The following is a 22,829-nucleotide window of genomic DNA, read 5'->3' on the forward strand; positions in this document are numbered from 1 at the left end:
CGTGTGCTGGTCGGCATATTTGCAAATAGGTTTTATGATTTTCTTTTGTCGCACAACTTTGTCAGCCAACCTAGAAGCTGTTGTTGTGATTAAAGTGCTGATTACTTCAAAATGATGATAATAACAGCAACATAGCTCCGTGCCAAGAGCTGTTTCTCTGCAAGACGATGTACTGTAAATGTGCACGGAAAACGTTAAGAAGGTTACGTGCAACAGATTTCTCGTGTAAATCAGCGGTACAGCTTATTTACACTGCGTAGGCATTCCAGGTTTCTCTGCTGAGGGTGAGTTTTGTTTAAAAATGAGTCACCAAATTAAATTATTGCACTTCAGACTTCGCAAACTTTAGCGAAATGGGACACTTGCACATTCTCAATATTAGGGAGATGCTAAAAAACAGTTTTTTAATTATTAAAAAGGGGATATTTAGTACTTGGAAATGAACAAACAGATAAAGTGAAGGTGCCTGGATGAGATCATTAGACCAGCGAGAGAGGAACCTGCAGGTAAGCGGCAGGAAAAGCACACAAATATTAGGGGAAATGAATATCTGTCCAAGGGTATCTCGAGGCACGGCACAAGCATGGTGTGATGAAAGTTTAAAGATAACAGCAATTTCCACTCTTTGCTTTGATGAGCCCCTGTAGCTGGCTTCAGCCCAGCCCTTCATCTTGCAGTAAACTGAAAGGGTTAAACATGGGATACTAGGAGGCAACAAGTGTTTTATTATTATAGCAAAGTCTTGTCAATACTTAGTGAAAGCTTAAAAGTATATATGTATTTACTGTCTTTAGTTTATCATTATTCACATCATTTGGGCACTGATATTTACATTATCTTAGAAGTTATTGTGTCCTTGCTTCAACATGTGAAAGAGATACCTCTGTTGACTAATATAGTTATTTTAATTCATTTTAACCCATTTAATAGAGGGAGAAAATGAAAACTCAGCACACTTTGTTGGGTTCTGGTCATGTTTCTCATCTTAAAATGGATTTCTGAAAACAAATTCAAATATTTAATGGTCAATATGTTGAGTTCATTCTCAGTGGGGTGGTTCATATTCACAAATATAAGTGTATGTTTTAGATCAGAATTATCAGCTGGTGCTTTGTCTTTTTATTCTTCTACAAGAAAAACTTGCACAGATTGCAAAGGAAGAAACACTAATATCCTATGATTCCAGCTGCAAGACAATAATCTTCTCGCCATTAAAGCGAACTGCAATTACATACATTAAGAAAATTACGTTCTGCAATTTTCCCTCATACTAAGACAATACAGCACAAGAAGAGTGTTATTACAAGCTGTAACACTGTATTAAATTAAAGCAGTATGGCCTACAGTAGGATTGAGTCTGTCCGAATTCCCCTTGAATTAATAACGAAATCAAACTGTAAAAGTAAAATATCTTTTTCCACATATTCTCACATTAATATGTGGCCCGTCACCATTTCCTACCTCTGTTTCATTTCCAGCCTTCTGACAGATGGAATAATAGAGCTGTAATGCTACATTCATGCCATTAATTTCTGTAAGTACAAGCAGCAAGCGTGTGTGTTGTTGTAATCTCTCTACAGAAGGGACACTTCAAACAAGTCTGGAATGGAGGAACGGTGCCTTAAGCCCCTTGTTTCAACCTGGGATGCTAATGCATTTCAAGCTTAGTGCTAATAAAATTGAAAAATAAATGGAGGGTAATTGTTTCATGCATTTGAAGGGAACTGGCTCATTCCATTATGTGGTTGTGTTTGTGTGTGCGGCTGTCTGCGTGCGTGTGTTTGTGTGTGTGTGTGTCTTTCAATTTCCAGAATCAGTCGTCTGTTCAATGGCACCGAGCCCATCGTGTTGGACAGCTTGAAGCAGCACTACTTCATAGATCGGGATGGCGAGATATTCCGCTACATTCTCAGTTTCCTCAGGACCAGCAAATTGCTCCTTCCAGATGACTTCAAGGTATGTGTCTGCACCACAGTATACTGTATTGTGTGTACCTGTCTGCACCATCAACTCACTGTTTGAACAACATAACATAAAAGGCATTTGCCCAGACATCAGCTCACACTCTGTGTGCTTCTTTATTTTTCAAAAGATTGCACATTTAAGTGTGAATACTTCTGTATTTATTACAGTTTCTCTGTTCTCTGATTGATAGCGTGTTTTCAAAATAAACCTGATACCACAACAGTGCAACTAGTTGTGCTTGATACGCACAGCCTTACCCCCCTTAAGTGTATCATATGAATTATGTGTAGTAGAAACATAAACAGTAGTTAAGAAACTTTGAAGAGGAAAAAATGGATGCAGCCTGATTATTAAATGGTGGAAAGGTAAATTGCTAACTGGTTAACTGGCGCATGGTCTGGTGGTGTGCATGCCAATCACTTCTATAGAAGTGATCCCAGGTGAAATAACCCCTTATGAACTTCCACTCAGCTCCATGCAGACAGTAACTCTCATCCAGAGTCTAGAATTGGAAGGGAAAGGTCCAGTTTAATACCTGGTGCCCCATTTATGCGTACTTCTTTGCACTTGCTCTTTGCTCTTTATGAGACAATGAACCTGCATGCATGTGTGTCCTGTTTTAGTGGCATGTCAGTATCTATTGCAGACAATGTAGGTGCTTTGTCATATTCCTGTATTAAACAATTTAAAGCACATGTTCGGGGCACAAAAGCAAATTGTGAAAAGTTTTACATTTAAATGTATTATCTGTACGAGCTTTTTTGCATTCGCTGTATTTTTGTGTTGTGAAGGTTTCAGTTTGACAGAGTAAACTGTGTGTGTGTGTGTTAGCTGTAAAAGTTGTGTAAGAAGCTGATGTGATAGAGTGTTAGCAAACTTTAAACATTAGCATTTCACTGAAGTTGTGTTTCTGGACACCTGCCAATGTAAGTCCAATAAATCCAAAATATCTGTGTCTTTAGTTGTTAAATTCTTGCCTATGTTCATTAGTTGACTTTGTCTACATGCTATTTGCTTCTGGCCAGGTAACATTTAGTTGGTGTAACAGAGCTTCTTTTTTTTTGCCTCCTGCTGCTTGAAATGAGGGTGATGAGAGTGAGGGATGAGAGTAAACCAAAATAGTAAAGCTACAGGCTGTGAAAACAAAACGATGATCTAAAAGATGCTAAAATGTTTAGCTGACCCTAAAAAAGCCTGAAGCGTTAGAGGGATGATCACTACCTATGACCCCGCTCACATTGCACGCATGCCATTTAATCTACTGTAATATGAAAGATAACGATTAAATTTAATTTTGGCACTAGTACAGATTTAGTCTCACCTAACAAGTATTCATACAATCATATGTGACGTTGTCTGAATGATTATCTTCCTACAGCTTCTTCCTTCTCGAGGTTTTCATTCCATGATACAGTTTCCTAGGTGTATTCTACACTTCGCTTCACGTCGACCCCACCTTAGTTTTCATGACCTTTTCACTGCACTGGCACTTGTTCATCATTCTGTACGAGGTAACAAGGCAAAGCCAAGCCACTGAGAGCCAGGGGCAAACTCTTTGGGCCCCACGGATAGTCTGAACAAGAGCCAAACCACAGACAACAGAACATGACATGAAAGCCCTGCATATTTTGGCAAATGACGGCCTGACTCAGTACCGATTAGATTTTCCCTTCTTATTCATACACCCCTCCTCCCCTCTGTTAAATCTTGACAGTCCAATCAGGCACCACAGTGGAAGAGAATGCATTGGACTTCATTGTTTCAACTCATTACGATCCCCTCGCATAAGCCTGTGTTGATCTGCATACCTTTCAATTTGCGTGAAGCCGGGGAAAAAAAATGCAAATAGTGCGAGGCGGAATTGAGCATGTCCTTATCTGAACACAATCAGGCTTGCCGTCGCCCCAGGGCTGGGTCTGTTCTGCTGCTGGCAGCCACGGCGCTGTGTGTTTTGCTAAATCAATGTGAAAGTCTGAGCAGAATAGGAAAAGAAATTTTTCAGCCTGCATCACTGGAACAAAATATTCACTATTAATATCCTCCCTCATCACATTATTCAAACTACAATTAATCACGAGAGAGTAAGCAATGCTCAGTCATATTGAGGGCATGGTTATAAACCGGTAAGAGTTACTGTTTTCTGTTATTATTCAGATTTTGCATTACTCCTTAAATTGATTTTTTTTTTAAATCTCAGATGCTGGAAATGACAGAAAGGCGCTTTTATTGTGATTTTATTTTATTTTTGAGTGACATTGTTATTCACCAACCTTGAACTTCTGCTTTTTTGGGGGGTCATTTTTGACCAAAACCTACATTACGTCTTCACTAGTCCTCTAAACTCCCTTATAGTGACATTTTCCATCATTTTCTTCTTCTCTTTCTCTGTCTCTCCCTCCCTCCCTCTGTCCTTCCCTGAAATGTTGCCTTGCCAGTGGGCGATCAGGTCGGATCATTATTTTGAAGCTCAAACGGGCTGTCTGGACACAGGATTGGGGGATGAATTGTCTCGTAGAGCTGGCAGCAGTAGCAGCAGCTTCAGCAGCCAGGACGGAGCTGTTGGCCCTGTCTCCCTCTCATCCTCACCTCAGCGCTTAGGATTACTCTGTTGTTTTCTGCTCTACTCAGGATGACTAAAGTGCCTCGCAGACAGACCCCTGTTAAAAACATATCCATCCATGGCTTCAGACCTGTGAAGGATGAGGAGTAGCACTTTGATACAGAGAGCTGCCTGAAGGGGAGCGTCTCAGTATGAGTTTTGTCAGCTGCAGCAAGAAGGCCAGGAGAAAAAAGACAGGGAGTAAGGGAGAGAAAAAGGGAAAAAAGGACCTCCACCCCCTCTTTTTGCATTCTGAAATCTTAAACATTAGACCGTCAGCTTAAGATGTGTTGCGTCAACGCCGCGTCCAGATGGAGTTGTATTTGGGTGTCGTTCACATGCCTCGGATGAAGGCACAGTTTAGATGAAGGGGTAAAACAGTGAGGGAGGCTTTTCAAGGCTAAAGAGTCTGACAGAAGCAGCAGGGTTAATGAATATGCTGTTTGCTGCCATGCTCTGTTTCTGTGCCCAGCAGTGGTCTTGAGAAGGAAAAGGGGAAAAACTCTTTCTAGATCAGGGCTCGCTGCCAGCGCCGACACCCAGACACCCAGAGCCACCAATGATGCAGACTATATGAAACATATGTTGTTTTTGCAGCACAAACACACATTGTCTCACTTGGGTGTTTGGACTTTGTTCTACGAAAAAAACCAGCAACCTCTTTCTCGAAAAACGTCACCAAATGGACAATCACTTCTTTGCTTCAGTTTACTATGTCCATTCATTGAATTAAGCTGTCATTGTTTGCCACTGTGAAACATTAATCAGAACACAGATTTATTAATTACTAATTATTTAGCAAAAAGGTTTTGCAGCATTTAGGTGTAACCTAATTAAATCGTGTTCTAATAGGAGCTTAACATCGGGCCACAAGCCTTATTAACATAAAACTCCCTCCATGTGAGGAATACATTAAAAACCTCCTTGGCTGATGATTGTCCTCATGTTCACTTGCACATATCTTTTCCTCACCTCCCGTCTGCCTCCAATAGCGAACCTCCGCCTTCCCGTATTTTCTGTGGTAGTGGTGAATGATGGTGCCATCTGGTCTTGTGGGAAATTAGAGGCAAGAGCGCAGGGGCAAATGGCCCCCAGCAAACCCTGCCCAGGAGGGAGAGGCAGGCAATCTGCTGCAGACTGTCTGTGCACAGGAATGCACCATCCCACTTCACCAGAGCCCAACTGACGGCCTTTCTGGAGTCAGCTCACTAAAACATGCTAAAGGCTAACACCACTCTGCCAAGAGCTACTGTGGAGGAGAGCTGCAGCATGGCTATCCTTTGTTTATTGAGAGTGTTGTCCTGCTGGTCCGAGTCCATCACTGATCTTGGTTTATTGTTCTTCAATCTGGTCGACGTATTACATGAAACCAAATGCATTTTAAAAAAATTTTAGCTTCATGGGGACAAACGAAGGTCACATTTTTGTATTATATTAAGATTAATTTGTCATTTGTGCAAGTTTATAAATTTAAAATCCTACACTGTTATTTTTGCCATTTGTAAAAATAAATAAATAATTTATCTATCTGTCAATGTGCAATTAGTTATTAGATCTTCTGTGAGTTACCTTTGCTACACAGGTAACACACACTTCACTACAGTGGAAGAGTCAGAGTTCATATACAGCAAGAACCCACTCTTGGAGTAATTAGAGGTTAAGTGTCTTGGTCAAGGACATCATTAGCTGCTGTGAGGAAGCCATAAGGAGTCCCGCAGATATACTTTCCTCTGTCATATTAATGTTGCACAATACTGTATATGTGTAGGGTTTTTCTGTGACCTTGGTGATGAGTTGCAATCCAGGGAAAGTCATAGTGTGTTAGTCACACATATTGCCAAGAGGAGTATAATACACATGCAAAGTCACTGCTCTCATCTGTACGTTTGTCTGCCTGCACAGGACTTCCACCTGCTGTACGAAGAGGCGCGTTATTACCAGCTGACACCCATGATCAAGGAGCTCGAGCGCTGGAAGCAGGAGCGCGAGCAACGACGAATGGCACAGCCCTGTGACTGCCTTGTGGTTCGTGTCACACCTGACCTGGGCGAGAGGATCGCCCTGAGCGGAGAGAAGGTCCTCATTGAGGAGATCTTTCCTGAGACTGGAGACGTTATGTGTAACTCGGTCAATGCTGGCTGGAACCAGGACCCAACACACGTCATCCGCTTTCCCCTCAATGGCTACTGCAGGCTCAACTCCGTCCAGGTAAGACGCTGAAATGCCTGTCCTTTGTTCATCTCCTTCTCTGCCCATGATTTATTTATCACATTCTAGATTTGTGTGTAAAACACATTACAGTGTTTACAGTTTTACTTGAGTTAGATTGTCCTGTGTGTACACCTCTGAGTGTAGTGCCAATATAACAAATATGTGCTGATATCTAACAATGACTTTCACGCATAGTTATTTTTTCTGTTACATTTATTCACTAATAAGCATGATACCATGGTACTTGCAGAGAATCAAGAGCAAAATGGCTTTGTGTAACAGAAAGTTTTGATGTGTGTCTAATATGTGACTGCAGCATAGTCACAGTCTTTCTAAAACTGGAGGCGGCATCATGATCAAGGCTGCATTCTGTAGCTACCAAATCAGCTAAGTTAGGTAACTGACAGCTGTCTTCAGCTGTGAGGAATTTGCTTGCTCATATAGAGCTGATTCAGCTCTTCCAACACCTCCTCACCTCAGCTGAAAAGGAATAAACTGTAATCTTATAGATGCAACCTTTAAAACTTTAATTTTTAACGTGAATATGCAAAGATCCAACTTACTGGCTCGCTGCTAACAACAAAACTTACAACGTGATCATGAAACTAACAGTGGTAGTTAATATGAACATTGTGCAACATGGGGGGGAGAAAGCCACAAAGTAACTTTAGTGGTGCACTTGCAGAAGAGTCGGAAAGTGTCAAAATGCCTATGTGCATTATGTATCATTATCTTTACCCAAACAGCTTAGTTTAGCTTACTTTCAACATGAAGATAAAATATTGAATATTTGTTTTATTTCTAACTGTACACAATGTTTTATGATACTGTGCTTGTATACCCCTCCATTCTCTTTTCTTACCAATTCTTTATTTAATGTTGGCCACAGGATGCAGACTCCAAAGAGGAACTTATGTATTTATCTACTCATTTATCCAGCAAAGTATTCTGCTTGGCAAGCAAACCATTTTTCACACCAACTTTCAACATTTTCATAAACATTTGAACACCTGGCTGGGATTTGCTCAACCTGGGCTTTTGTGACCACTATGCAGATCCACTTAGCTGTTTTGCTGAATGGCACACGATGGCATCTGCTGAGGGAGAGGTGGCTTTCTGTTGGTCACCTTCTGTGTGAGTCCTGTGCCAGTCTGCAGAGTTTATTTTCAGGTTGCTTTCCCAGATAAATGCTGTTATATACACTGATTTTTTTCAGTAACAGTAAGCTGGAATTACACCTCAAAACTTTGCTGTAAGGCACTTAGCATGATTTGTGGCCCACTATATTGCATTTTGCCACAGTAGAGATAATAGCTTGTTGTCAATAACTGGCATAATAGCCACTCTGGAGCAACAGCTGGAGTGTGCAGGTGTACAAAAACCTTTGGAGTTTTTCATTTTGTCAAACGATGGTCTTCAGTTGGCTGTTGGGGATGAGAATGATGCAAAACCTCAGCACGGTATTACCATAAAGCAATTTACCGCCAATATCATATCAAATACATTTGCTTTATGATCTGTTTTTGAATAAGTTTGGCACCGGTTTGAAAAATGGTGTGAGATGAACATCCGTTTTTGGTCAAGCAGAGTTGACCATGTTGTGGAGTCAAGTAGTAAGAGATTAAAAGCAACTTCAGAAAAAAATAGTTTTACAGTAGTGTTACCCTGCGAGGTCTGACAGAGAAAGAGAGGACGGGGGGAAACATAACAGTCTCACACCACAGGCTCGATATAACACACTTGAGTGCCCACAGCCATGAACAAACCTACACATAGAGGAGCCTTCACCCCTTCAGCACCCAAAGAGAGCCTCTCCCAGGCAGGCTAGTGCACTCTGACACCTCCACCTCCTTCCTGCCAGCGTGAGAGACCACCTCCAGGGAGGAGAGCAGAGCGAGTGGGACAAAGCACGTGTGGACTGCGGCCATGTTTTCCTGCGAAAAAATGAAGAAGAGAAATGGAAAGGGGGGGAAAATGATATGCATAATTTACGCTTTACTCCTTTTTAAGACACAGCTCCTTTTTTAAAAAGACTCCAATATAACACCGCTCAAGGCAATTGAAATACACGTATTGCATTTTTTAATACCATACTTACAATTTCTCAAACAGCCTAAACCAGTTTATACTTCTTTTATAGATTTTTAAATGACTTACAATATAATTAATTGGCCGCATCAACTAACACAACATTTTCCCACTCTGTTTACCAGTGAGACTGGTTATGGGATGTGAGCACATCTGACTAACACAATCTGAACGGCATCTTTATTGTTTAGGCTTTTATTAGGCTGTTCTTCTGAAGGCGAGGTGAGCCGAAACCCTTTTCTCATACAAACTCGTACAAGGCGGATCTGCGAGGTTTATAGGCAGCGACCCCTTCTTGTCTCATATTCTGGCCTCTCCTTGGTGTCTCCTCGTGAGCCCTCTAAGATACAGCTCTACGGCATTCGTTAAAAAAAATAATGAAAAGCACAAACACACACACACATACATATGCACACACAGTGAAGGGGCCCGGCTCATTGAGTCGATGTAGATGAGGACACAAGGAGCAGATGGAGGTGTTTTTTTTGTTGTAAGGGGAGATTTTTCCAAACAACTTAATCATTCTGTTCTCTTTCATTGTTGCGTGAAGGAATGAAAAGGTTAGGAAAATAATCCTTGTCTTACCTGCCAGACAATGAGCCTCTGATCTGATTTCAAGCCTGGACCTTAACCCAGGGGAACACACACACAACCACACCCTGCCCACAGAGGAAGTTCAGGGAGAGCATGGGGAGGCTGCGGCAGCACCGTCTGAAACTTATTTACTGTGTGATTGGATCAGTTTCAGAAGAGGTCTTGACAGGAAAGAGATGGATATATGATGACATTTAAATGTGTGCTGTTTTCACTTTATTATGTCAGAGGTGTAGAGATTTTATTGAAGCTGAGGTACTGTTGCTTTCGTGCCCCAGGCTGGACACTGCTAGACCTTGTTATAGTTGGTCACAAAATGATAACACACATTTCTCCATACCTTACTGTACACTATACACTGTACACGACCTGTGTTTTCTAAACATTTAATATTCCGTTTTAATAAGATAAAACATGAGGATAATTCATGAACATTGAAAAGATTTCCATGACTCGGTTTTCATGCTTTTAAAATTGGTGATATATCATTATACTGTATCATCTATTTATAGTTTGAAATGTGGCAGCAGTAATTCTTTGCATGTTGAGATATATATGTATTCTGTTGCCTTGCAAATTTAGCCACTTCTTTAATCTGTTGTCTTGTGTATTTAAATGCGAGAGAGGGAGAATAAACAAATCCACCTTGGCAAGTAACTCTCCATGAAGTCATGAATGGAATTTCGGGAGTAATGCAAACCACCTGCGCTGTGATGTAGATCCAGCGGGGGGAAACAAAAAGCAGCAAAGGCACTGAATGCAGGGAAAACATTTAGCCAAAGAGCCACAGAGGTGTACACACACGCGTCCCAGCGCTAGAGCTGGGCCTGCTGTTCCATACATCACCATGATGAAGCACTCAGATCAGACCAGAACCAATCCGTCCTACATCAATGTGACAGCGGAGGCAGTCGTAGAGAAGGGTCCCCTGTCCCCCTGCTGCCCAGGCGGAGAACGCAACACGTCGCAACACTCTCTTACATGTCACGCTGCCACTCCATCAATCCAGCGCTGGGTGAAAAGAGAAAGCACAGCTCATCAGAGCAGACACGGCCACACAAACACCTCCGCTGCGCTCCTCAGTGGCCCGAGTGGCAGAGTAAGACATTAACACTACTATGGCTTTGGGTCCCTTGGCTTTCTGTGTGGCTCTGTGGGTAAAGCACAATGTCAAGATTAACAGTAAGCAAGCCAGTGTGTAGAGAGGATTAAAGCTGGGAAATTCTGGCTGCTGACAGCTTCAGCAGTTGATGCCAGAAAAATCTTTAAAAAATTGTTCTAATTCGTTTGTTGGACACGGGCTGATTAGGTAGTGGAACGTAAATCAGAATAATGACAGAGAAGGACAATTCAACTGAAGACAATTAGGTAATTAACAAGTCGTAGTTTAATCAAAAGAAATGAATCAAATATATGGCACTTTTTTTCTGTGTTACATTTTATTGATCAAGTGTCACAAAATCTTTATCTCTGTAGAAATGGCTCATACAATAAGTGTACTGTAAATGTGAACATCAGTGATGGAAATTTTACGAAGTCAAACGCTCCAATGAGAATATGTTTCACTACAAATGAAACTTATTTATTCCAAGTCTAATTTTAAGGAAAAGATGTATTAACAACAAAATGAGCTTATAAAATATAAAAAAAAGAGATTTATAGAATATTACACTATTGCTTATGGGCTAAGCAATAATTTAATAGTTATTATTAATAGCTGATCAAGATAATTGTAACAGTTATATCCACTCCAGGATTGTTTTAATCTATAGATTGGATGATGGTTTGCATTTTCTGTAAGTGGTGCGGGAGTATAAAGTGGTATAAAATGTAAAGGGTTTTAAAGATTGTGCTTTTAGGACATGAGTAAATTCGCAAAGTTTTCTTTGATGATGGCTCTTGGTGTCTTAAATACGAGAACAAGTAACTAAAATTGAAATAGAAAAGGTCAGCGGATGAGTCAGGTGGAGCCCTTGTGTATTTAAGTCTCCTCAGTTTAGTAGTTGAACTACTTGCAGTCCCTTTGAGGACTGACCTAACCCAAAACACCTCTGTGCTCAGTATGTATTTACTGTGCCAGGGTTACGTATTGCATTCCCACAAGGGTCACCTGAGCTAAAAATCCTCGGTGAATCACGATGCTTAAAGACACTTTAGAGTGCCTATTTGTAATGGAGCTCAGTCAGCTGCAAGTACTTTAAGAATAGACTGTTCTGTCAACGTGTTTTTGCTGTCTGTGACTCTTTAAAAAGCTGGCAGATGGCTTAGAGAATTAGAAAGAGTTGGAGCTTCACGGATGTTTTATGCCAGATGCTTGTGATAAGCAGAGGATACGACGCAGAGACTGCAGTTAGTGCTCCTTGTCACATATTGAAGACTGCATAGTTAAACAAAAGCAACCCCCTGAGTGTGGCGCCCATCTCATGCTACAGTGTGTGTGTGTCATAATGTGTCAATCATCTCTGTGTCTTGTGCCATGAGGAGCAAGTGTCTTACAACTCCTCCTGAGAAGTCTTGCAAGTGTGTCTGTGCACTCTGGTGGCCATCAATATTGTATTGTGCTCCGGTTTCCAGGCCTGAGACTCATCCACTTTGATACATGCCTCGCCATCTTGGCTAAGATGCTGGGAGGTTAGAGGAGTGAGGCTGATGTATACCCTACTGATCCCCGTGGTGACTCCAGGTTGAGTGGCAGCTCAGATGGATGGTTAAATGCTGAATGGTGTGCGTGTGTTTGAGGGGAGATCCCTGTGCGGCCAAGTCGACCGTACAACCGCGAGACTGACTTCAAATGCAGGATCACTGGGGATGAAGAGGCTGAAGAGACACTTGTATTCAGCTTCAATCACAAAGACAGGAGAAGACAAAAGGAAGTGCTTGATTTCATAGAACAACTAGCAAAGTTTGGTGCTGCAATATCCTCTTTACTGTTATTTTGATTTCCTGCTTTGATTATTGTGGTGTCGTGCTGAAAAGAAGCCTGTCTTTAGGTTGAAAGTGGTGGACATGAAAAACGGAAAAAACAAAAAAACAAAACAAAGACTGCTAATTAGCTGTAATCCAATTTCGTGGAAATCACCGTGTTAGGGATGAGGCATCGACCAATGAGGGTGCCCACATGCAACTCGCCGTTAGAATATTTTGTTATGGTTTCGCTCAAGTGAGGCAGTAAAGGAAGCAAAGAAATCTGCATAAGTACAACATAAGCTGGGATCTGAAAGCCTGCGGTCAGAAGTATGTTCTGCAGAACTGAGAAACCAGACATGTTTTAGCTTTTTAAGAGGGTGCATTACTTTTCCTTGTCAACGGGGACTGATTTTGGGACATTGTCCTGTGGACATTAAAACCTTTTGCTTGGATACGTCTTAATTATTCACTATATTGTTTATTCCCCCATGGCACTAACTCACTGTGTCAAACTGAATGCGAAGGTTTTTTTTTTTTTATGGCATCTTATAGTCATTACAGTATCCTTGAGTCAGTTACAACTATCTATAATAATATCCTTAAGTCTTTTGTGTTGCCATGCATTAATGATAAAAGTGTTTTCAGACTATCTTTATTGATCAGGCCATTCTCCTCTGTGACCAAATTCATTGCTGAACATGATGGAGTCCCACATGCGTTAAGAGATGATGGGGAAAAATGCAATGTGATGCAATGATCAAAGAAGGCTATGTAATATCATTTCCATAATCGTTAGGCTCCTCCGTCGTCTGTCATGGATTTGGGAGTGTTTGATGCTTGGGCAGGTCTCTTAATTAGCCGTCCTCACCATCAGCTGTCTGCTGCCCCTTCTGTCTCACAAATTACATAGTTTGTTGTTGTCATTTTGCTAGAGGACAAAAAGGGGGAGGGGGTTAACTTTTGCAAGTGGTCCTTTCTGCTTACAAGTAGCATGTCGGTGCACATTTAAGTTTTAATTTGAAAGCAGATGGGTGCTGGGGTTTTTCAGGTCTGTTCAACAAGTTTGTATGCATTTGTTACATTTTGGATTTGTACATTTTAATTCTTGCACGTTGTGTGAGTTTATCTGCTCTTCTTCACTGTATCCCCAACTGAGGAGGCTGCGGCCCTTTGACTTGCAGGCCTAAACATTCAACCATAGCGCGCCAATGGGGCCTAAGCTGTAATTAGAGAGGTCATCCTTCACCACGAGTGCACGTGTCAATGTGTGTCTGTGCGCGTGTGTGTGTGTGTGTGTGTGTGTGTGTATGAGCATCTGAAGAAATCATTCTGTTTTTCGTGAACTTCTCTGGCTCTCTATCTGGCAGAAAGAGTTAGCCCTCGGCGAGACCTTTCATTTCCATGCGCTGCACACTTCTTTAAAAGGAAGGGGGGATAAGTAAATACACGGCACTCCTCTCACTGGGATTTAGATCTATACCCCCTCCAAAAAAACAACATCCCACATGGATTACCCCAGATGAGTGATGCTGAAGTTCACGCGTTTGAGTCTGAGCGCATCTCTTGTTTGGACTACTGTGTGTATCACTGTCCAGACTAGAGGGGTAACATGAACCCCATCTCCTCTTCTCTCCCTGCAGCTCCAACACGTTGTCCACACTCAGATCACCCATAACTCCTCATCGTCATTCCCCACACGTCGCTCTCTCTTTCGCTCACGGACCTCACTTCTCCTCTCACCCAAGCCTCATTACTCAAATTAGGAGCTCCAGTAATCACCACGCTGAGCTACACTCAGCCTCTTAACACACCTCACTCACTCTCAGCTCTCCTCATCCCTTTGAGCTCATGCCCTCAGTTCGGTAGCCAATCTAGCACAAGCAGCATGAATATTGCAGAGATGGTGTGATGTCGGAGTGCCCTCTGGATTTATCTCATCACTGTGTGCGATTGGAGGTGGGGGAGGGTTAATGACACATGGTGCACGTTGTGACTGATGAACATCGGAGGTTGATGTCCATTGACTGGATGTGTAGATATCAAAAACTTGTACTGCTGCTCATTCATTAGTAAGAATGGATAGCAAACTTTATTTTTACAGTGGAAAGACTTGGTCGTGGCCAGACTCTGGAACAACAAAATTGTTACGCAAAAACAAACAAAAAAAAGATTTATCATACAAAAAGTTAAAGTTAAAACAATGAAAAAGTTGTTTAACTATTGAGGATGATGTTATACGTCTTATATATAAATACTAAAGTATAATCAGCACAAAGACTAAAAACAAGGTTAGCCAAGGAAATTAAGCTACCAGCACCTCTAAAGATGCTGTAATCTGTTGCTCTGCACTAAAACTGAAGTATAAACGCAACAAATTTTTCTGATTGGTTACAGGCCAATGCAGTTATAAGATCATTAACTTTCTGGTGTGTCTGGTGGTGGCTTTGGCAACTGTTCCTCACCAAGACATAAAGCAGAGCACAGAGTAATCCTTTGTAAAACAGAGAATTGTTTTGTTTTTACTCTTAGGATTTTGTGCAGATTAAACAAACAAAATCTAAAGTGTTAGTGAGCTTTTGATGTGACAGGAGGACAAATTTGTTATTAGACAGAGCTGCACTATTAATCTTCCCATCTTGGCAAGAATAAGCATATTTCACAAAACGTCAAACTATTCCTTAGAGCTGTATAAAACCTGAAACCTGCATCCTATCTGCAAACTGTTTCATTTAGACTTGTCCTTACTGACATGGTACCTTTGTTGTAAATGCCTTCTTCTCTGTCCTCTCTGCAGGTTCTGGAGCGTCTTTTCCAGAAAGGTTTCAGTGTGGCAGCATCATGCGGAGGCGGCGTGGACTCGTCCCAGTTTAGCGAGTATGTGTTGTGTCGTGAGGACCGGCGAAGTCTCTCCATTAACACACCCATCAGGATAAAACAAGAACCCCTGGACTAGAGCGTTCTGGGCGAGGGACTGCCAACACCCCCACCTCCCCCTAATACTTCTTCCATCTTCTCACACCACCCCACCCCTGCCTACTCCAACTCCCTTCCTGCCCTAATAGGACCACAACCACCCCCAACATACCTAAGTATTAGCAGAGGCTTGTTAACCTCACCAGTTCTCTGCAAAAACTCTAAGGGGAATGTAGTACCAAACAAAGGAAAAAAAAAAAAGCATCAGCAACAAAAGTTTTTAATTATGTTAAACAACGCCCAAAGAATCTGGGACTGTGATGAAAACAACAATGACGAACGGACACCACAGCAGCTGACAGCTCAACATTTTAGCACAGTGACTGGTTGTTTTTTTTCCCTTACCTTGTCATAAAAAGGTGCCCCGAGACTCTTGGAGGGACACAGTTTTCCCCCCTCCCATGCCTTGAACTCCAATCTACTTCATCATCAGCATACCACGTACACCCCAACCCTCTATCTTTTGTTTCGTCCGTGTCTGTGTGTGAGGCCTCAGTCTTCTCTGACTGGTGACAAGTCTGGTCTATTGTGGGACAAGGAAGATTTGGCAGACAGGATGTTTTTAAGGATGACAACAAGAGGACATGATTTAATGTTGTGAACTCCCACCCCCTCTCCCACAACCCCCAAGATCCCATGACCCTCACCCTACAGGCCTGGCTTCGACTGTCAGGACCTTGCCAAACACGACATCGTTTGCCAACTGATTGTTTATTACAATTTTTCATTGTTGTTTCTAAAGTATGTTCTTCTTGCTCCTTTTGCTGTTCTTATCATGACATAGTGTAAACAATTATTATTAATAGGATTATTTTTAATGTCTCTTTTTTTCTTTCTCCAATATGAAGGATGTATGAAAATTGTATTCATTAGGCTCTGAGAGCTTGTGAGGGAGCTTTTCTTGGCAGTAGCTGCAGAAACTCAGATGTCTGCAGGCTATGTGGCTAAAGCAATCTGACTGGCAATGCATTCAGAGCCAGAAAAAGTCCCATTGTTCGAACCAGAATGGAAGAAAACCTGGATGTTTTGACATTGTTTTTAGTCAAATGTGTAGCGCACATGAAAAAAAAAGAAGTGCTCCAGAATTTCTGCTTATTAGCTCTAAAACATATCTCGGGTCTCTGATTGGATTCTCTCACACGAGCACAAAGGATTTGTTCACACTTAGTTAAAGAACATTTGTAAATTTGAAATTCAGGTCAAATTTGCACACGCTCCAAGTGTATTGCAGTTTTGTTGAGTTAGAATGTTAAAGACTTGAGGACCAACGGAGAAAGCTGACGTTTACCAGTAAATCTCATAATCAGCACGAGATGTACTTTAAATGCTAAATGTTTCTTTGCACTTCAACATTTCCAACAGAGCTGCTCTGACCTGCTCCCTCAACACACTTGCTGGAGTCCAGTGAACGGCACCAAGTCAAGCTGATTCTCTTCTCGTGTTTTAGGAGACTGTGACATTAAAATATTTAAAAAGAGAAAGAAAAAAAACTCCAACTGAACAAACACTCTGGTACCAAAGTAGACGAGGTGCCTGTTTTGTTGATTGTACAAATATAAAGATGTTCTTTGTTGCAGTTTATAGCGAAATAAGACTAAATGCATTATTCAGAGCTGTATGAAGGGTACCAATATTTGATCCTCCAGGCTGCCAGTCTTGACAGTTTTCTTGAGAGTAGCTCACAGAACCTCCAGAGCAAGTTTGAAAGACAAGGTCTCTGTTTCAGGATTGTCACTTCTAAGTGAAGATTATTTCATCGGTTCTTCACATGTATGTATGGCAGAACCCAAACTGAACTATACTCACAGCATCAGCATATTATTCACAAAGAGGCATGTGGGCGGCATTTACTCTCTCCTGCTCTCGTTCTTTTGGTCTTATTCTCAACATTTCTGGATCAAAGACAGAAACAAGAAAGGCCAAGTTTTCATGCTTTATATTTGTGTGTAACTTACAGATGCTGTTTCTTCCATTCCAAAAGACTGAGGAGAAAAAAGAAGCCCATTCTGATCTTTGTGGGTGCTGGCAGTTTTTTGAGTTAAACTGGGGTTGTTTTTAGCAGTCCATTAAAAATGGGCGGTGGTTGTTCAGACTATGTTGTTTGTAATAGAATATTTAGTTTTTCTGGATGCTGCTGATTAAAAGAGGCCAATTAGTGGGTGAAGATGGACTGAGTTTAAGTGTTGCTTCAAGTCAAATGCAGTCCTCCCTGCGGGTCTTTTTAAAAAAAATATACAATCAAGTCCTTTGTTCTGACCTGCCAGTGGCCTGCGCCTTTGTATCTAGTCGCCTCAAAGGGAATGGTCAACCAGCCCTTTCATGTGCCAAGGCATGTTGGGCGCTTCACAGTCATCTTCACCCCCCTCTGCTTCCCTGAAGGCTCCAAGCTCAGTGGTGCCAGTAGAAACACGGGTTGTACCCCCTGCTGCTGTGTCATCCCTCATGCCCCATTTTCAAAATGCCCTCCTACGCCATAGCTCGTTGGACCACACCACAGCAAACCAAACAAACTGATGAGTCAAAATACGAACATACTCCGAGCAGACTGTACTGTGCAGCCAGTCCACTTTACTGTGGTGTAGATGCGAAGATCTTTGATTCATGTGATATGAGGTGTGGAACTCCATCTGGGTAGTTTCTTGAGGAAGAGTGGTAAAAATCAGTGATCAGTGTTCTAAAACTACACGTACAAGAACAACTTTTTCAGGAAGGAGGAAAAGAAAGCAGTTTTAGTTTGCCTCCCTGAAGTGGCACGGTGAATTATATTATAATGGACTCTAAACAACTTCCGAGAGCTAAGGGGTTACGCATTTGAAATAAAAAAATAAATAAAGATTTGTATTTGTGAGAAAAAAAGAGTAGATATGGGTTTCTGCAATAAAACCTGAGTATAGAAATAGCAGGTTATCTACAGAGACAGGAACGTGTAATTGGACTGGAAAGTTCATAGACATGTTCACATGCCACCCATTAAGTAAAAATACTGGTCAGTGTTCAGCCTGTCCACACGACATTTGCTCCACTTCTGAGGCGGGTCAGTTGTACAGTTATTATAAATTGAATTATCAGGACGCTGGGTTTTATGGGAGCCTCGTGTTTTTAAGAGACATCTCAGTCCTCTTCAGAAAAGAATGAAAAGAATTCAAAGCGTAACATTGTGTAAATATGGATTAAAACATTTCAAAGGGTATAATAAGGTGCAAATGTATATTATTTAAAGTGTTTAAAAACCATTAGACTGTGGTATTAAAGGGCATGTGTTCATTTACAGTGTCTCCATTTGACTTTTCTTGCATATTTGCGATAATAAAAGGATGTACTGTATATCTGACATGTGTCACATTGCTCTCATGTTTTTGAACAACCCCCATAGGATGAGAAATTTCAACTGTGTGTCCTCTCTCACTGAACTGATGCAATCTCACCAGCCTTTCTCTACCCAGGCATGTGTGTGCTCCCCGTTCATCATTTTTGCAAAGGGGGAAGGTCGTCTTCAGGGCTGAATGGGCCGAGATCCTGAAAAAACCAATATGCTCCTAAACCCCAATATTTTGCACTGAGTTAAATGGTTTGGTCTTTTCGAAAATGCTTCTGCTTAATTAGCAGCAGAAACCTAGAGGGACTTTTCATAGTTGAGCAGCAGCGCTTGACTCAGTTTGTACTTAGCATGTGCAATGTTAGAAATGGAAATGAAGCAGGCTGAATTAGTAGTAGACTTTGGTAAAAAAAACAAAAAAACAGCATAGCTCATTCTCCCTTGAAAATCTAAGAGGTGAACACATTGCTTAGTTGTTTTATTATTTGCATTTAGAGACATTTTAGAGTAAAAAACTCCTACCTACAAAATAGATTTATGCATACGCTGCTAGAGTGATACAAAGATGAAACTGGAAAAGGTCGTCTTTTCAGTTTAGTAAACAGCTTATTTATTCCTTTACAAAATAGGTACAAATACATAAGTATTGTTTTTCACACAAACAGGAAATTTTCAAGATATATACAAGAGTTTACCAAAAATAACGTGGTTCTAATAAACACATAGTTTTGTAAACAATATTTACAAATCATCCTTACACTGAAATGTATTTCCTCCATCTGTTTACACAGGAATATTGTCCTAATATTTTGGCTAAAAAGCTGTAGTAGTAGTTGTTGTTGTTGTTCTAGGAGTAGTAGTAGCAGTAGCAGTAGAAATGCCCTCCTGTGAAACGACCGGAAACCATAGAAATAATTCATAAAATCATCTGAAATCACTACAATAAGTACTGTTGTGCTTGTTTTTAAAACATGGTATTTTAGAGATAAAGTTTATGAAAATGTGTTGAGCATAAAAGCCAATCTAAAAAAAAAGCAGAACAGAACAAATATATTAATTGTTAAAAAATAAGTGTCTTTTGACAGAAAGTGGCAAATACTGTTTCTTTGCTATTATACAATGACAGCTTTCAGTTGTCAGGTAAAATAGATATCAAAAAAGTGCCGTCAAAATTTACAATGCACGACTTTTGCAAATGTCATCCATATTTAAATAAATTTCAATATGACAAGAAAAGCTGCATAGAGGCCAAGATGTTTAGTTAAATAGAGAAAACAAACAACAACAAAAACCCATAATGAATGCCATTACATAACACATTAAGGAATGGGGGGATGAAAGTAATATGACAAAAATGCAAGACATGTAAAAAGGACTTTCTGGTCAAATAGTGTTCTTCAGTCAGTGATATTGCAGAAAAGACAACAACAGAAACAAATCAGAGCCGCTTGCTTCAGTTTACCATTAGTTTGTTGCTGTGACATTATATTTCGGATCAAATGTCACACAAATATAAATGTTGTGCACTAAAACATCTCATGGATTAATTTGGCCATTCAATTAATTAAGTGAGGGTGTGGGTTGCTTTGAAATAGTTAAAAAGTGTTTTTGCCAAACATCAGTAATGTGCAGAAAGAACTATGAACGTGGATGATAGAGGAATGTCTGTTTTCATTCTCCCATGCCACTGATGCACTCAGAATAACAGCAAAATTGACCTTCATAAACCATTACTGTGGGCATGATACCATAAGACAAATTACAAACAGCTAGTCATAAAACAATGTTCACATTATGTGTTTAAAAAAATACTGACTCACTCAACAAGGGAAACCAGTCTGAAACTGGTGTCACATAGTGCCGTATGTGTTTTTTTGTTAAATGACCTTTCAAGAAGGCTCAAGAGGCGTCTCCTTTGTAACAACACTCTACAGAATATACCATCTAAATTTGACTCTTTCAAAGCACATGGTTGTACAAAACATTAGGTTTCATAATATTGACACATGGATTATTCCTTTTCTTACAAAGCTTACATGTGATAAAAATATACATGCTGTAAAATAATTCAAAAAGAACTATTTACACATATAGTAAGGAAATTGAATTTACTGCTGTTATTTGGAATCTGGATGTTTCAGAATCATGAGTTGGTCTAGAAATCTGTAAAGTCCCACTTATTAGGTTCAGCTAGACTACATTCATTGAACTGTGTTCAACAAATAACTCATGGATAATATTGTAGGCTGTATCAATATGCTATTATATTTTCTTAGCCAAGGAAATTTCTACTTTAAGGTGGTTCACTGAAGCTTCTGCCAAGAATGTCAAACAAACATGGAAGAAGGTCTTGGTCAAGTCCTATGACGTAAACACATCGTTCCTCTGGCAAATCCAACTTCAGCAATAGGAAATGATGGGGCCCTTAAACTGAATGATCTAACTACACACTGTGAAGCTAAAGGAGAAGACACGGAACACCAGTTTAATTTTTATTTATTTTTTCTGTCTATATCTCTCTCACTTTCTTTCTTGTTATTAAAAGCTACATCAAACATCACACTACAATACATATGGAGACACAGAGCTGAAACATTAGACCTGATCTGAAGGCACGTGGCTGGGAAGGAGGAGGAGGTGGTTGAGGTGGGCGCTGAGCGGAGCAGAGGCTACTTGAGCAGGGCACGGTAAAGGAGGAGCGAGTGGGCGGTCTCTCTCTCCTGCTCCATGTAGAAAATTAAGTCCCTGAGGTTGACACGAGTGATGCGCTGCCGTGTATACTGGCGTGATGAGGTGGATGGGGCGGATGAGCTGGCTGGGGAGCCTGCCGTACTGCCGGAAACCTGGAGACAATGCAGAGGTCGAAAGGTGAAATGAAATAACTCATACGATATGTCGATGCTTTTCATCAAGTGCTATATTATCCATGTAAAAGCCAGGTTCTGCAGTTCTGCAGCAGTAAAACAGTAAAACCCTCATCCAATTTAAGTAAAAGCGCTAAACACTTCAAGGTCATCTCCTTGTGCAGCCATACACTGTTCCCAGCACTCCTACTACATTTGGATTGCTGCCGTTTTGAACCCTTTTACTTTTGCATTTCAAACATGTATCGAGAGCTAACATCAACTTTTATACCATAATGGTTCAGCTTTCATATTGAGGTTGAGAGCTACATCTCGACAAGGCAAACTTGCTAGATTTTGTTTCTTGTGACTTCTTCCCCTAAAATAAAACTCAAATTGAAAGGTCTCTTTTATGACACAGTGGATTCATGCTTTTTAAACAAATGCAACGTGCATCTTAGAATGTGAGCATTGTAGCAGGCTGACGTTATGGTTTAGTCACACTACAGTAAAAACATAACGGTCCCCTTGTAACTAAGAAACGTTGGTGGTCAATATTGATTTTTTTTTGTGTGCATTTCATCACCAAAGAGTTTGGATGATCAACTGATTGCCCAGACATTACACATGCAAAACCTTCAAGCTCTGGGCAGCCACTTTGAATTGTGAGGCGACTGCATGGGTCGCCTGGGGGTAGGCAGCCTGTCTCTGAATTACTACAGTCCGACTCAGTCAGACTGCAATTACTTTCAGACAGATTGACAAAGATTTGCAAATAACTGACGTTTAATTTATAAATGCAAACAGATTGCAAATATTTTGCAGTAAATCTGGTTCCGTCTGCACTGATAAGCACATCTCATCTGCAATGTGTCTCTTTGCAAAAAGGGGACTCAACTCAACTGGTTGCCAGCTGGCTGTATTTTTGTTATATTTCTATATAACAAGAAGCTTGCCATGTGCCTATGCCATTCAGCAGATAAAGAGGTTTGCAATATTGCATTAATTTATCACAGTTAATTGCCATATGGCCACACAGAGACCACGCAATTGCCCACTTGACCCCATTTAATCGCAAACTGATAGGTTGACGACAGATTTACTCAATCGTATTTTACTTTCTAGCAACTCATTTGTGATTTTGTAGGAATCATGCAGCTAAAAAGAGAAGAGAATACCTTTGTTTTTGAATGGCAAATTGTGATAAGTTAAATCGTGGTGTGTAATGATCGATTTTTGATCCCACATTGGTGTCTGTTTGTGTACTTTGGCTATGCAAAGAGAGGGATTGTGGGAATTCAACTAATGCGGCAGCTACATTGCATGTAATGTA

General features: G+C 40.7%; 2 protein-coding genes across 4 annotated transcripts in view; one reads left to right on the forward strand and one right to left on the reverse strand.

Moving 5' to 3' along the window:
• kctd15b (potassium channel tetramerization domain containing 15b) overlaps positions 1-18,643 on the forward strand; it is a 26,855-nt gene extending 8,212 nt beyond the window's left edge. For both annotated transcript variants that reach the window (XM_005727607.2, XM_005727606.1), the window contains exons 3-5: positions 1,812-1,956; positions 6,467-6,772; positions 15,159-18,643. In XM_005727607.2, the coding sequence (XP_005727664.1) occupies positions 1,812-1,956; positions 6,467-6,772; positions 15,159-15,317 (610 nt within the window). In that variant the 3' untranslated portion in view covers positions 15,318-18,643. The remainder of the gene's footprint in view (positions 1-1,811; positions 1,957-6,466; positions 6,773-15,158) is intronic.
• A 1,042-nt stretch (positions 18,644-19,685) lies between these two features.
• The window catches only part of LOC102198209 (transcription initiation factor TFIID subunit 4), a 93,888-nt gene continuing 90,744 nt past the window's right edge, over positions 19,686-22,829 (reverse strand). For both annotated transcript variants that reach the window (XM_013909467.1, XM_013909466.1), the window contains one exon: positions 19,686-21,496. In XM_013909467.1, coding sequence (XP_013764921.1) covers positions 21,323-21,496 — 174 coding nt within the window. In that variant the 3' untranslated portion in view covers positions 19,686-21,322. The remainder of the gene's footprint in view (positions 21,497-22,829) is intronic.

This window comes from Pundamilia nyererei, unplaced genomic scaffold (genome assembly GCF_000239375.1).
Source record: "Pundamilia nyererei isolate P.nyererei 1_Seehausen unplaced genomic scaffold, PunNye1.0 scaffold00025, whole genome shotgun sequence".
Classification (NCBI taxonomy): domain Eukaryota; kingdom Metazoa; phylum Chordata; class Actinopteri; order Cichliformes; family Cichlidae; genus Pundamilia; species Pundamilia nyererei.